This window comes from Vicugna pacos, chromosome 9 (genome assembly GCF_048564905.1).
Source record: "Vicugna pacos chromosome 9, VicPac4, whole genome shotgun sequence".
Lineage (NCBI taxonomy): Eukaryota > Metazoa > Chordata > Mammalia > Artiodactyla > Camelidae > Vicugna > Vicugna pacos.
Window position 1 is genome coordinate 5,529,381 of NC_132995.1, and position 14,657 is coordinate 5,544,037.

Sequence of the window (14,657 nt, forward strand, 5' to 3'; positions counted from 1 at the left end):
TGGGTTCAATCCTCAGTACCTACATTATAGATAAATAAATAAAAATCTAATTATCTCTGCCCAAAAAAAAGAAGAAGAAAAAGAAAAAATACATAAGATAACGAAAAAAGCCAGTTACACTGAAATACAGTCATCAGAATATTTTTAAAAAGCAAAATTTGTCATATTGTGATGTCAGTGCCTTTTTGACAACACAGTAGCCAACATGATCTGGTGGTGGATCTTAACTATTCTAATTTCAAAGTCATGAGAAACATAAACATTATTTAGAGAAATCTGCAGCCACTGCAATGAAAGATACAGAAATACCTGTGATTTCTGTTGGGAATACAGTCACAGGTCTTGATGAGACTGGAGTGGTCTGTTGCCCACATCCTTAATTAAGGAAATGTGGTATTTAGTTGGAGAATAATCAGAATAAAAACGTAAGTTTTGTTCCCCCATCATCCAAGTGCACAGGCCCCCTGATGTCTATCCACAGCCCTTCTAAGGGTTTGACCACCTACTCTGGAAGGTCTAGTACTTTTACAAGAGCCAAATACAGGTGGCAAATTTTACACCCAGAGTCCTAGAATTTGTTTCCGATTTGGAGGCCAAGTGGTCCTTGGCCACTTCTCAGGGCTTGGCAAACGGTCCTGCGTGCAGTAGGCCCTCACAACACACCTGTCCTTGGTTTCTCAAGGAATCTGAAATCTCTGGGCCTGTTAGGGTCATCTTTTGTGCCCATCTTCCCCCAAAGTCAGTGTAAGAATCAAATGTGCATAGATGGCAGAGAGGGATAAATTAGGCATTTGGGGTTAACAGATATACACTACTGTACATAAAATAGATAAACAACAAGGACCTACTATATAGCACAGGAAACTGTATTCAGTATCTTGTAATAACCTATAATGGGAAAGAATCTGAAAAAGAATTTATCTATCTATCTATCTATCTATATATATATCTATATATATATATATACACATACACACACACACACATACACACATACGTACATACATATATATAGATATCTGAATCACTATGCTGTACACCTGAAACTAATACAACATTGTAAATTAACAATCCTTCAGTTAAAAAAAAAATGACCTATCCAAAAAATACATGAGCTGTAGAGCCAGGCAGACCTGCCTTCAAAGCCTAGCCTCCTCTAACTTACTTTGTCACTTGGCCCACACTTTTTAATTTCTCTGTGCCTCTGTTTTCTGTTCTGTAATATAAGGCTAAAGCCAATCTTGCTGGTCCTTAGGAGGATTGAATGAGATCACCTTTTAGCACAGCAGGCTCTCAAGAGATGGTGAACTTCCCCAGGCCATAAAACAACAAACTGGAGACCCCACCGTGACTCACCAGGGAGCCCCACATGCACCCCAGAGACCCCACAACAGCATACCAAGCTCCGAACAGAGTCCCCAGGAACAGATTAGGGCGAGTCCTGTTTTCCTTTATGCAGTGAAGGCGTGGAATACACACCAAGTTCCAGGTAGCCAGAGTCCCAGTCCCTCCCTGCATGAACCTCCATTACAGGACAGACAAGATACTGGCCCTCACAGAACTGGCTGCCATCTTGAGCTCCAGAGACACCCGCAGATGGGTCCAGACACTGGCCCACAAGAAACCCAGCTGCTCACCCGCCCCCATCTTCTAGAAATGAAACTCACCTGAAGTCTTCATGGGGCCTTCCCTTCCTCCAGGTCCTGAAAGCCAGTCATTTCCCCTTTTCTTCTCCCTCCTGGGGCCTGTCCGTGGGCCTCCCCCAAGCCCTCCCTCTTACACTGCAGACTCTCTCTGTCCCCACCCCCTGCCAGCCATCCTGATCTTTCTCTCTCTGAGTCAACAAAGGGACTCCTTCCTGACTTTCTTGCATCTCCATGGCTCTCTCCATGTGTGGTCTTGTTCTCCTCTGTCTCCATCTCCCATCTGTTTCCATCTCTCCCTTCTTCACTCTCCCACTTGGACTCCTCTGCCTCTAGACCAGGGGGCAAGTGGGCAATGTGGAGACCCAGTGTGGCTCCCCCAGGCTTCTTTTAACAGGCCTGCACCACAGTGGACAGAGGAAGAGATTATACAAACACCACTGTTTAAACACTTAAAAACTGAGAGATTTCAGCCCTCCCTGAAAGATACATCTCTGTGTAAAACCTAAGGGGGACTGGGGAAGAACAACTGTATGCACACTTGGGGACACAGACCCCAGGCAGATCCACTGTATGTCAGGGTCCCTCTTGGGCTCTGTCTCCTAGGGCTTGGCTGTTTATCTGCCTGTCTTCTCCTCTGTGTGGCTTTGGTTTTCTTGGCTACTGTCTCTGTTACCTGGTCACTGACCCCCAGGTGGGTCCCATGCTCCTTGTCCCCATGTCTCAGTCTGGGTTCTGGTTTCAGCCTTTCTCTGGAGTCAGTTTCTCCCTGTGATTATTTTGATTATTTTTTGCCATACCCGTCGGTTGCATTTTCTGCCTCTAATCCTCCTGGCTGGCTCCCTAACATGAATTTCCTAGCCCATCTTCAGCCACTAGCATGTGCATAGCACCAGGGCATACTCTGCCCTGGAGGCACCAGACCCACAGCCGACCCTTGAAGGAGCGCAGGAAGAGGGCAGGACCTTTGGCCAACTCTCTGGGGAGGAATCTACCTGGCAGCCAGTGACGTCACGCATATCTGGCGCACCCTGATTGGCTGCTCCCCTCTGCGCGGGAAAGAACGCTCCCCGTTTGTTGATGGAGGTCAGCCTGTCCCACCTTGAATCCACCCACCCCTCAGGCAGGCAATTCTAGCCTCTTCAGACGCTGTTGTGGCTCCTCTGTCAGTCTGACATCTCTGCCACTCTGATCCCTCTAGTGTCAACCTAACCCTTTATCTGATCCTTTCTCTTCCAGTTAGCTCTTCTGTCAGTGTGCCAATCTGACACTTCTTCCTTCAGTCTGGACCCTCTTTAGTTAGGGACACCCTTCCTCTGTCACTCTAACCCCTCCCCCATTATTCTGTCCACTCTCCTGTCACTCTGACCCCTCCTTTGTCACTATGATCCTTTCCCATCAGTCTTTTAGAGGAAGAGGACTGGGTTATGTCATCAGGGTGCTCTCCTCATCTCGTCAAGGTATCCTTCATTCTACAAATATTTATTGAGCACCTACTATGTGCTGGATCTCCTGCTCAGCTCTAGGAGTATAGGAGTGAACCAGTCAAACAAAGTCACTTCTCTGAGAGAAGTTACTTTGGCAGGGGGAGTGGGAGTGTTTTGTGGAATTGTTTTGCTGTATGAAGAGAAACCTCCAAATAACAGTGGTTTGAATAATATAAACGCTTGTATCTCTGTCACGTTGAAGGCTAGAGTAGGGCAAGTGTGGCAGTCTACATGGTCATGAAGATTCAGGACCATCCTGGCCACAAAGTCACCTCATAATCCAAGATGGCTGCTGGAGCTCTAGCTATTGCACCAGCATTCCAGTTATCTGGAACAAGGAAGAACAGAAATGCAGATGTACAATGGAGGGCACATTGTTACTTCTTGGGCTACCTCTAATGAGACTTCCCTGAAGTAACACCTAACACTTCAACTTATGCGTCTGGACTGGCCTGAGTCCTAGGGCTACACCTAGCCCCATGGGAGGCTGTGAAGTGTAGTCTCTCAATAGGTGCCAAATCAGATTGGGGTTTTCTGATCAAAGGAGAAGAGTAGACTGGATATTCGGTAAGCTACCTGCCCAGAGAGACAGACAATAAACAAGTAAGCAAATAATTTTAACAATTCTAAACTGGGATACGTGGAGGAAGTTTTGATGCAGAGTAACAGAAGGAAGCCTTTCCAGGGAGGAGACATCTAAAACTACCAGATCCCACTCAATACCACTCTGCTGCCACCTGTCTGACATCATCTCCCATCCCTCAGCCTCTGGCTCACCCACTCCAGGTACATTGGCCTCCTAACTACCCCTTGGGCTCACTCACACCTCAGGACCTTTGTACTTGCTGTTCCTTCTGCCTAGAATACTCTTCCCCTGGATTTATGCATGGCTTTCTTCAGGAGCTTGCTCATTATACCTTTGCAGTGAGGTCTTCCTTGACTGCTCTGTTTTAAATTGTAATCTCCCTCTCTTCTGTTGCTTACCCCCATCTGACCCATGTTATATTTTACTAATTAATTTTGTTTATTGTCTGCCTGCCCTTCATGTGGGCAGGGACTTTTGTCTGTTTGTTTATGACTGCATCTGTAGCATCTAGAACAGACCCTCGCCTGGAACAGGTGCTTGGTAAATATCTGTGGAATGAATGAACTGGTGATATAAACACAGAAATAGTCTCAATCCAGGTGGGTGAGTGCAGTGAGGGGGGAGCACGGGCACGGTCTATGAAGGTCTCGAGCAGCCCTGTCCAATAGAGCTTTCTGTTATGATAGGAATGTCCTCCATCTTCACCGTCCAGTATAGTAGCCACCAGCCACGTGTGACTATTGAAATGTGGCCAATATGATGGAGAAAGGGAATTTTAAATTTTAATGTATTTTAATTAATTGAGATTTACATCTGAAGGGCTAATGGCTACTGTATTAAGCGGTGCAGACCTAGAGGAAGGGGGTGGCCAGGATGACAAGGAGTTTTCCCAAGCAAAGCACAGGGAAAGGATGTTCCAGGCAGATGAAATAGTGTATTCTGAGGCTCTAAGGTGAGAAACAGCACAGGAATTCAGAGAACTGGAGGTAGTTAGTGCAAGGGGGCATGAAGGGACGTGGTGGGAGGTGAGGGCAGTGAGGGTCCCATCCCAAAGGTGGGGACTTCAGCCAAAGAGGGTTTCCTTTCTCTGCACTTCTGATCTCGAAGATAAAGACGGGAAACATATGGGTCCACCTGGCAGAAGCAGGGGAGTCAGGACCCTGCCGTGCCTGATGTTGGCTTGTTCTCATTCGGTTACTCATTCATGTCACACGAGCTTATAGAACATCAGGCCTGTTTGGGGACTGGGGACCTAGCAGGGAACAAGACTGACTAAGTCACTACCGTCAGGTAGGCTATGTTTGACACTTTTGCCTTGAAGAGCCCCTCCCTCCTGAAAAGATATATGCATAATCGATGTTTTCTGACTGTGCTGATGCAAAGATGACTATTATCCTGGATGAATTATATTCTTTTTTTCCTCCTATTTTAAAAGCAATTAAAATAGTTTCCCTAAAAGTATCATGGGCCCTTGACACTGACCCCTTGGTGCCTGGGATAATATCTGATGCCTGCAAAGAGCTGGCATTCTAGTTGGGGAGACAGACGATAAGCAAGCAAACCAGATGGAAAGAAGCACCATGAAGAAAACAGGACAGGAAAATACAATAGACAGTGACTGGGAGGGATATTTGAGTGGAGGATGTAAAGATGGAAAGGAACCTGTAATGATTAGGAGGAAACCCTTGCAGAGAGAAGGTCCAGGACTTGTAAGTGTCCTAAGCAGTGATGGACCTTGGGGCCTTGGAGGAGCCAAAGTGGATGTGGTGGGACCAGAATGAGCAAGTCAGAGATACAGGCAGCTGCTCAATCGTACAGGGTGTCTTAGTTTGGGTTTCCTAGAATTGGAGCCTGAGACAGGGATTCTGGAGACAAAGATTTCCTAAGGCGGAACCTCTTAGGGAGTAGGGCAGACAGGATGGGCTGTGGAGGTCAGCACACCTGGTCCCCACTGGCGTTTGCTTTCAGCCTGATCCCTTAGGGGAGCTCTGGAGTGTAACCTACAGGACAGAGTTAATCCCACTTTAGACCTTTGCATCAGCAGACAGCTTCCAGGAGTGGGGACACGTAATTGCTTGGACATGTCAACTCTTTTGGGGGTGGGTGATTCTTCAGAGCGAGGGGCAGCCGAGGGCTGCAGGCAGGTGACCCTTGCAGCAGCTGGAGATAGGCACAGCATTCTGGCCAAGGAGATATGTGTGGGCACAGACCAGAGACCAGAGTTGGGAATTTGGATTCTCCTCCAACTGATGTGGCGTGTTAACGTAGGCTTTTAAGCAGGGCAATAGCATGACCTGAATTTCTTTTGGAAAGATCCCTCTGACTCTTGTGTGGAAAGCAAACCAGAAAGGGGTGGCAGGACAGGGGTGGCACCAGGGAGACAAGAGAAGAGGCTACTGCAGTCATCCAAGCAAGCAATGATGGTAACTCAGACCTGGGCACTGACAGCAGGAATGGAGTAAAGTGCCCAGATTAGTGATTGGCATGGCACGCAGGCTCAGTTGATCCTCTGTCTTTTCCCCCTTTCTTCCCGCTGCCAGGACTCAGGAACCTTCCCCTTTCCTGGTATTCCCTTCCACCTCCTTCATGCCCCTCTCCCTTCCAGGAGAGGTTGGAGAAGGAATGAAGGATGGCTGGGTGGGAAAGCCATGGATTTTCATGCCCTGACTGATCTTTCTCTGCTCTCTTTTCTTTCTCCTCCTCTGACTGTCAACCCAAAGTCAAGCTTTGACCCCCACCACCGCTCCCAGCCAAGTTACGAACGTCCCTCCTACCTGCCTCCAGGACCTGGGCTCATGCTCCGGCAAAAGTCTATTGGTATGTCCCCTGCAAGGGTGGGTGTAAGGGATGCCATTGAGGAAAGGGGAGGCTGGGAGGGTGACAATTTACAGGGAAAACCAGGGAGCCTGGAAATGTTCTTTTCTACTTCCATATGTTCTGTCAACTTGGGCAGAGAGCTCAGACTTTGTTGCTGAACAAAGCTGGGTTTGAATCCTGGCTCTGGTCCATCCCAGCTGTGTGACCTGGGGTAGGCAGCTTCACTTTTCTGGGCTCAGGACTCTGCATCTAGAAAATGGGAATATTATTATTGCCCCTGCCTGGATGCAGTAAGTCAAAGCCCCAACCACAGACCCTGGTTTGTTCTCTCTTATACCTGACTCCATTCATTCAAACGGTCTACAAATGTTTATTGAACAATACCATAGCTCAGGCTAGACTGCTGGGGATATGTCAGTGAACAAAACTGACTAAAGGGTCCTGTCCTCATGAAGCTTACCTTGTAGCAGAGGGAGACAGACAACAGATTATTAGGATAAGAAATAAAGAAAAGTATGTAGTATGCTAACTGTGGTAAGTGCTATGGGGGAAAAAAAGAAAAAGAGAGGTCGGGAGAGCTGGGGGGCAGGTTTGACCTGAAACTTGGAGATGAAGCGGGGAGCCATGGGGATATCTGAAGGTAAGGCATTCCAGGCCACAGGAACAGCCAGTGCAAAGGTCCTGGGGTAGGACTGAGCTGCCATTTGCTAAGAGAGTAGCTTGTGGGAGATGGTGGGAAGAGATCAGGAGCTCAGTTTGGGGCATGCTGAGTTTGAGATGCCAGGCAAGTGGATGCAGCATTTCAATATAGGAGCTCAGAGCTCAAGGGTAAGGATTGGGCCCAAGACAAACATGGAGTCGTCAGCTGGGAAGTAGTAAATGAAGCCATGACACTGGTTGAGATAGTCAAGGGAGAGAGACTAGTCAGAGGTGAAAAGAGGGTCAAAGACTGAGCCCTGACAGTTGATAAGTAGGCAAGAGACATCACTCCTCCAGGCTTCTCCAAGTTGTTTTGCTGTTTGGATCTAGCTTTCCCCCAACTTCCAGTGCCCATGGTCCACCAGCATGTGTCATTTGCCTATTACCAGCTACCTATAAATTTACCTAACATTGCTTACCTATAAATCCACTGTTTCTTTTAAACATGAGCCTCATTCTGAGCAGTCTGTGAAATCACAGGTTGGATATGCTAATTACGTTTCTTTTCTGCATATGCATGAAGAGAAATCTATAACTCTGCCCATAAACGTGGTATCTCTTCCGGCTCAAGCCACTTTTGCTCACCCCAAGTCCTCAGTAGTATATACTGTGCCTTTGTGGGAATTAGAAAAGGCGCCCCCTCCTGGCCTGGGAAGGAAGTTCAGCTGAATTTCACTCCACTCCCACCCCATCCAGTTCCCTCTGCTGTCTGCCCTTGTGCAGTGCACAACCTGTATTACTTTCTCCAGCGGATTTGGATTTACCACAGCTAGGAAAGCTCTGCACTAATCCATGTGAAGTTCTTCTTAACATACACTGCATGTCTATTATTATTATTATTACTATTATTATTATTATCCTAATATTGTGTAGTTCTATGGAATAGGGAAACAGGGAGACCACCCCCTCCCACCCCTGTCCTGCTCCTGGATCCTCTGTGTCTTCCCAGGGGCTGCAGAAGATGACAGACCCTACCTAGCACCCCCGGCCATGAAGTTCAGCCGCAGCCTGTCTGTGCCTGGTTCGGAGGAGATCCCCCCGCCGCCCACCACGTCCCCACCAGAGCCCCCCTACAGCACACCTCCGGCCCCCTCCTCCTCCGGTCGCCTCACGCCGTCTCCCCGGGGTGGGCCCTTCAACCCCGGTGGCCCCCTCCCCTCCTCTTCCCCGGCATCCTTTGATGGGCCCTCCCCTCCTGACACCCGTGTAGGAAGCCGTGAGAAGAGCTTGTACCACAGCGGGCCCCTGCCCCCCGCCCACCATCACCCGCCCCACCACCACCACCATCACGCTCCGCCCCCCCAGCCACACCACCACCACGCCCACCCCCCTCATCCCCCGGAGATGGAGACGGGCGGTTCTCCCGACGATCCCCCACCCCGATTGGCTCTGGGGCCCCAGCCCAGCTTGCGAGGCTGGCGGGGCGGCGGGCCCAGCCCGACCGCGGGGGCCCTGTCTCCGTCGCACCATGGCAGCGGGGGCGGGGGTAGCGGCTCTTCCCAGGCCCCCGCCCTCCGCTACTTCCAGCTGCCTCCCCGGGCGGCCAGCGCGGCCATGTACGTCCCAGCCCGTTCCGGCCGCGGGCGCAAGGGCCCGCTGGTCAAGCAGACCAAAGTCGAAGGCGAGCCCCAGAAAGGCGGCGGCCTCCCGCCCGCCGCGTCGCCCACGTCTCCGGCATCCCCGCAGCCGCCACCGGCCGCGGCCGCCCCGTCGGAGAAGAATTCCATCCCCATCCCCACCATCATCATCAAGGCTCCATCCACCAGTAGCAGCGGCCGCAGCAGCCAGGGCAGCAGCACCGAGGCGGAGCCCCCTGCCCAGCCCGAGACCTCAGGCGGCGGCGGCGGCGGCGCTGGTGGCGGCGGCGGCTCCTCCACGCCGAGCCCCGCGCCGGCCATGTCGCCAGTGCCGCCGTCCCCCTCGCCCGTGCCCACCCCCGCCTCGCCCAGCGGCCCGGCCACCCTCGATTTCACCAGCCAGTTCGGAGCGGCCCTGGTCGGGGCGGCTCGGAGAGAAGGCGGCTGGCAGAACGAAGCCCGCCGGCGGTCCACGCTCTTCCTCTCCACCGACGCGGGGGATGAGGATGGCGGCGACGGCTCGCTGGGCCCAGGGGCGCCCCCGGGCCCCCGGCTGCGCCACTCGAAATCCATCGACGAAGGCATGTTTTCCGCCGAGCCCTACCTCCGGCTGGAGTCTGCAGGCGCCGGGAGTGGCAGCGGCTACGCGGGCTACGGAGCCGGCAGCCGAGCCTACGGGAGCAGCGGGAGCAGCAGCGCCTTCACCAGCTTCCTGCCGCCGCGACCCCTGGTCCACCCGCTGACCGGCAAGGCCCTGGACCCAGCCTCCCCGCTCGGGCTGGCCCTGGCTGCCCGAGAGCGGGCGCTGAAGGAGTCCTCGGAGGGCGGTGGGACCCCCCAGCCCCCTCCAAGGCCACCGTCGCCCCGCTACGACGCCCCGCCGCCCACCCCGCACCACCACTCGCCTCACGCCCACCATGAGCCGGTGCTGCGTCTCTGGGGGGCGCCCCCACCGGACCCGGCCCGCCGGGAGCTGGGGTACCGGGCAGGGCTGGGCAGCCAGGAGAAGTCCCTTCCAGCGAGTCCGCCAGCCGCCCGACGCTCTTTGCTGCACCGTCTGCCCCCCACTGCTCCCGGGGTCGGGCCCCTCTTGCTGCAGCTGGGGCCCGAGCCCCCCGCCCCGCACCCCGGGGTGAGCAAGGCCTGGAGGTCCGGAGCCCCGGAGGAGCCCGAGCGGCTGCCCCTCCACGTGCGGTTCCTTGAGAACTGCCAGCCCCGGGCCGGTGGGGCTAGTGGAAGGGCGCCCCCCTCGGAGGACGGGCCGGGGGTCCCGCCGCCCAGCCCACGCCGGTCTGTGCCCACCTCGCCGACCTCCCCGCGGGGCAGCGAAGAGAATGGGCTTCCCCTGCTAGTCCTGCCGCCCCCCGCCCCCTCGGTGGACGTGGAAGACGGCGAATTCCTCTTTGTGGAACCCCTGCCCCCGCCTCTGGAGTTCTCCAACAGCTTCGAGAAACCTGAGTCGCCCCTCACGCCTGGGCCTCCTCACCCTCTGCCAGACCCACCCACCCCGGCCACCCCACTGCCCCCTGTGCCGCCCCCTGCTGTTGCCGCCGCCCCGCCCACCCTGGACTCCACCGCATCCAGCCTGACTTCCTATGACAGCGAGGTGGCAACGCTGACCCAGGGGGCCCCTGCGGCTCCCGGCGACCCCCCTCCGCCTGGCCCACCAGCCCCAGCCGCCCCGGCTCCCCCTGCCCCACAGCCTGGCCCAGACCCTCCGCCTGGCACGGATTCTGGTATTGAGGAGGTGGACAGTCGAAGTAGCAGTGACCACCCTCTGGAGACCATCAGCAGCGCATCCACGCTGAGCAGCCTGTCTGCCGAAGGCGGTGGCAGTGCAGGGGGTGGCGGTGGTGTTGGTGGTGGGGCCGGTGTAGCCAGTGGGCCAGAGCTTCTGGACACGTATGTGGCCTACCTGGATGGTCAGGCCTTCGGAGGGAGTGGTACCCCTGGGCCACCATACCCACCGCAGCTCATGACTCCCTCTAAGCTCCGGGGCCGGGCACTAGGGGCCAGTGGAGGCCTGCGGCCTGGCCCCAGTGGGGGACTCCGAGACCCTGTCACTTCCACCAGCCCCACTGTCTCAGTGACGGGGGCTGGAACCGATGGGCTGCTGGCCCTGAGTGGTTGCTCAGGACCCTCAACAGTAGGTGTGTCCGGGGGTCCAGTGGCTGGAGAGCCAGAAGGCCCACCGGTGCCCCTACCGTCAGCCTCCTCCCTGCCTCGGAAGCTGCTGCCCTGGGAGGAGGGCCCGGGCCCACCGCCACCACCCTTGCCCGGGCCCCTAGCCCAGCCTCAGGCCTCAGCCTTGGCCACAGTCAAAGCCAGCATCATCAGTGAACTCAGCTCCAAGCTTCAGCAGTTTGGGGGCTCCTCGGCAGCTGGTGGCGCTCTGCCCTGGGCCCGGGGAGGCAGCGGGGGAAGCGGGGACAGCCACCACGGGGGAGCCAGCTACGTCCCCGAGAGGACTTCCTCCCTGCAGCGGCAGAGGTGAGCAGAGGGGCTGGCGGTTGGCAGTGGAGGCCGGAGGGGCTGATGCTGTGGGTACCAGAGTCCACCTTCCCCATAGCTGTGTCCCTTTAGAGTCCCAGGTGGTTGAAAGAAAACAAACCAAGCTGGCTTGGAGAAGTTTGCCATCAAAGAAGCATGCTTGCACAGATACTTTAAATCCTGTTTATCTCAGGAGCTTCTGTGGTCTCCTCCCATCACCATGACAAACCACATCCCATGATGCACAAAAATCGTTATTAACAAAGGAGGTTGGAGCACAACTTGCTGATGTCCGTTTCTTTGGTGGGTTGTGTCAGTTCTGACAATCCCTGAAATCTGAGTCCCTTGAACCCAGTATGGCTCCAGACAAGATGCTTTAAGGCACAGTGGTTCTGGAGCCACGCTTCTTTGGGTCCTGGTTTCTAAATGGGTGACCTTAAGCAAAGGAATTCACCTCTCTCAGGACAGCACAGGACCCATAGGGGCTTTGAGGCCATTGTTGTACCATGAGATGGGGAAGGAGAGGGATTACTTACAAAAGTCCAGCCAGTATAGATGCAGAAATAGGGGAAGATGCAGAAAATTTCTGAAGCAGCTAGCTGGTTGGGATTGCCACAAAGTTCAAGCTCATTCGGGACCTTCTAGTCTTAGGGAAAGTATAGACTCACATTCTTGATTCAGACCCATAGTGAGAATGGGAAGAGGTATTTTCAATCCTCTTGTCCATCTGCAGAGCTCACTCTAATTCTGTCTGAGAGTTTGATATCCTTATGGTGATAGTCTAATGGGGTTTTATCAGGTCTTTGAGATTTTAAGGCAACTCACTGATTATCCTTAAGTCTTCTGGGTAGAGGAAAGGATGCTTAATTTAGTTGACAGATCCACCAGTTATTGATTTGCCATCTGTCATGTACTAGGTGCCCTTTAGGGTGAGAGGAACCCCACAATGGACAAAACAAGCAAAGCATTGCCCTCCTAGAGCTCATAGCCCAATGAGGCAGAAGTGGAGGCAAGACAATACACAAAATCATTGTCATCATCCTAGGGGGGGAAATGCAGTAACGGGATAATTAGAGAAGGTCTCTCAAATAACAGGCGAGATGAGCAGAGACAGCAGAAGGAGAGGGAGCAAATTGTATGGCTACGTGGGGGAAGAGTGAGCTAGGCAGAGGGAACAGTTCAAAGGCTCTGAGGCAGTGCAAAGGCCCTGAGGCAGGACTGTTCTGGAGAGAGCTAAAGGGATGAGGGGAACATTTTTCTCCCCTTGTTTCTTCTCTCTTTCATCTCCCTCTCTTCATCTCTCTCTCTCTTTCTCTGTCCCCTGTCCCCTTCCATCTCTGCCCCGGAATGCTCACCCTCTTTCTGTTCCTCTCTCACCGTCTCCCTGTCTTCCACTCTGCTGTGACTGGCCATAACCCGAAAGGCAGTATAAGGTAGTGGTTAAGAGCTCAGATTTTGGTGCCATATAACCGGGCTCTGCCACTTCCTGGCTGTGTGTCCTTAGGCAAGTTACTTAACCTCTCTGTGCTGATGATGACGATGATGATAATAATAGTAACCTGCATCAGGGCTGTCGCGGGGAATTCAATTGAGATGCACTATGTAAAGATCTTTAGAAAAATGCCTGGCACACATGAGCATCAGTAAGTGGTGGCGATTATTATTCTTATCACTTAATGTCTCTTTTTCTTTCATCTCTCTCTTGACTGTCACCCTCTCCCTGTCCTCTCATTTTTCTCTCCCTTCATCTCTGTCCTGACATACATCTTACCCCCTCGCTCCTTCTATCTATTCCCATCTCTCTATCCTCCCCGCCCCATGTCTCTCTTCCTACATCTTGACCTCTGCCTCTTTCTCACCCCGCCCTTACCCTCAAACCCGTCACCTCCACCCCTGCCCCCTTGTCACATTCCAGACTCTCCGAAGACTCCCAGTCCTCGCTCCTCTCCAAACCCGTCAGCAGCCTGTTTCAGAACTGGCCCAAACCACCTCTGCCGCCACTCCCCACAGGAACCGGGGTGCCCCCTTCAGCTGCTGCAGCCCCAGGGGCCACCTCGCCATCGGCCTCCTCCTCCTCCACGTCCACCCGCCACCTCCAGGGCGTGGAGTTCGAGATGCGGCCGCCTTTGCTCCGCCGGGCCCCCAGCCCCTCACTGCTGCCTGCCTCGGAGCACAAGGTCAGCCCTGCGCCCCGGCCCTCATCCCTGCCCATCCTGCCTTCCGGACCCCTCTATCCGGGCCTCTTCGACATCCGTGGCTCCCCCACAGGAGGGGCAGGAGGCTCGGCTGACCCCTTCGCCCCTGTCTTTGTGCCACCACACCCCGGGATGTCCGGGGGTCTTGGGGGAGCCTTGTCAGGGGCCTCCCGCTCCCTCTCACCAACCCGCCTGCTTTCCTTGCCCCCGGACAAGCCGTTCGGCGCTAAACCTCTGGGGTTCTGGACCAAGTTCGACGTGGCTGATTGGCTTGAATGGCTGGGCTTGTCTGAGCACCGAGCCCGGTTCCTGGACCATGAAATTGATGGCTCTCACCTGCCCGCCTTGACCAAGGAGGACTACGTCGATCTGGGTGTGACCCGAGTGGGTCACCGCATGAACATCGACCGGGCTCTCAAATTTTTCCTGGAGAGGTGATGGCTGGCCTGGACGGACCAGCCCGTCCACGGAACCCTTGAGCCTGCTGGCTTCTTGACCTCTGACCCCTGACTATCATTCTCTCCCCAGGCCAGGGACTCTGCTAAAACTGCACCCTGACCCTTGTCTCCCAAGCCTGGAGGTCACCAGGTGGCCTGATCCCGGCCAGACATTTGCACCTCACAGGAGGGGGCAGCTGACACAAGACTGTGTGTGGGAAGTGGGGAGCGGGGGGGGGGGGATGGAAGAAATCGAAGAAGGGGATGGACAAGGGGGGAAGGGTTGATTCTGGGGAGGGGGTAACAGACAGAGCCATAGAGGGTCAGCCCTTAGCCTGACTGGATGGGGGTCGTCCCCCAAGCCGCAGGGGAAGGGAGTGCCCTCAGATTCCACCACCTGCCGCCCCTCTGACAACCTTTCCCCCCTCTCCAGGTCCCTCGGCTCCCCTCCTCTCCCCTTCTCCCCAGCACACACAGCAGCCCCCCAGCCTCCTGCACGCTCCTTTGCACGCCTCCTCACCTCTCTCCCCTCCCTGGGCTACAGTTTTGCACAAATTCGCCCTCTCGCTGTCTTGCACACTCTGGCTTGCGAGGCCTTCTCTGCTGTCAAACTCACGCTCCGTTTCTCTCGCGCACAGCTGCATTACTTTTCCCACGCCCCACCCCCCTCATTCCTGCTCTTTCCGAAGCTTCCTGGCCGACCCTCCCCTTGGCGCCCTCCCTTCC

At 54.4% G+C, this 14,657-nt stretch overlaps 1 protein-coding gene across 1 annotated transcript in view; it reads left to right on the forward strand.

The window, feature by feature from the left end:
• The window catches only part of SHANK1 (SH3 and multiple ankyrin repeat domains 1), a 43,884-nt gene extending 29,762 nt beyond the window's left edge, over positions 1 to 14,122 (forward strand). Inside the window, exons 21-23 of the mRNA XM_072968551.1 lie at positions 6,437 to 6,533; positions 8,182 to 11,299; positions 13,215 to 14,122. Of these exons, the coding sequence (XP_072824652.1) occupies positions 6,437 to 6,533; positions 8,182 to 11,299; positions 13,215 to 13,932 (3,933 nt within the window). The 3' untranslated portion in view covers positions 13,933 to 14,122. The remainder of the gene's footprint in view (positions 1 to 6,436; positions 6,534 to 8,181; positions 11,300 to 13,214) is intronic.
• The last annotated feature ends 535 nt before the right edge of the window (positions 14,123 to 14,657 follow it).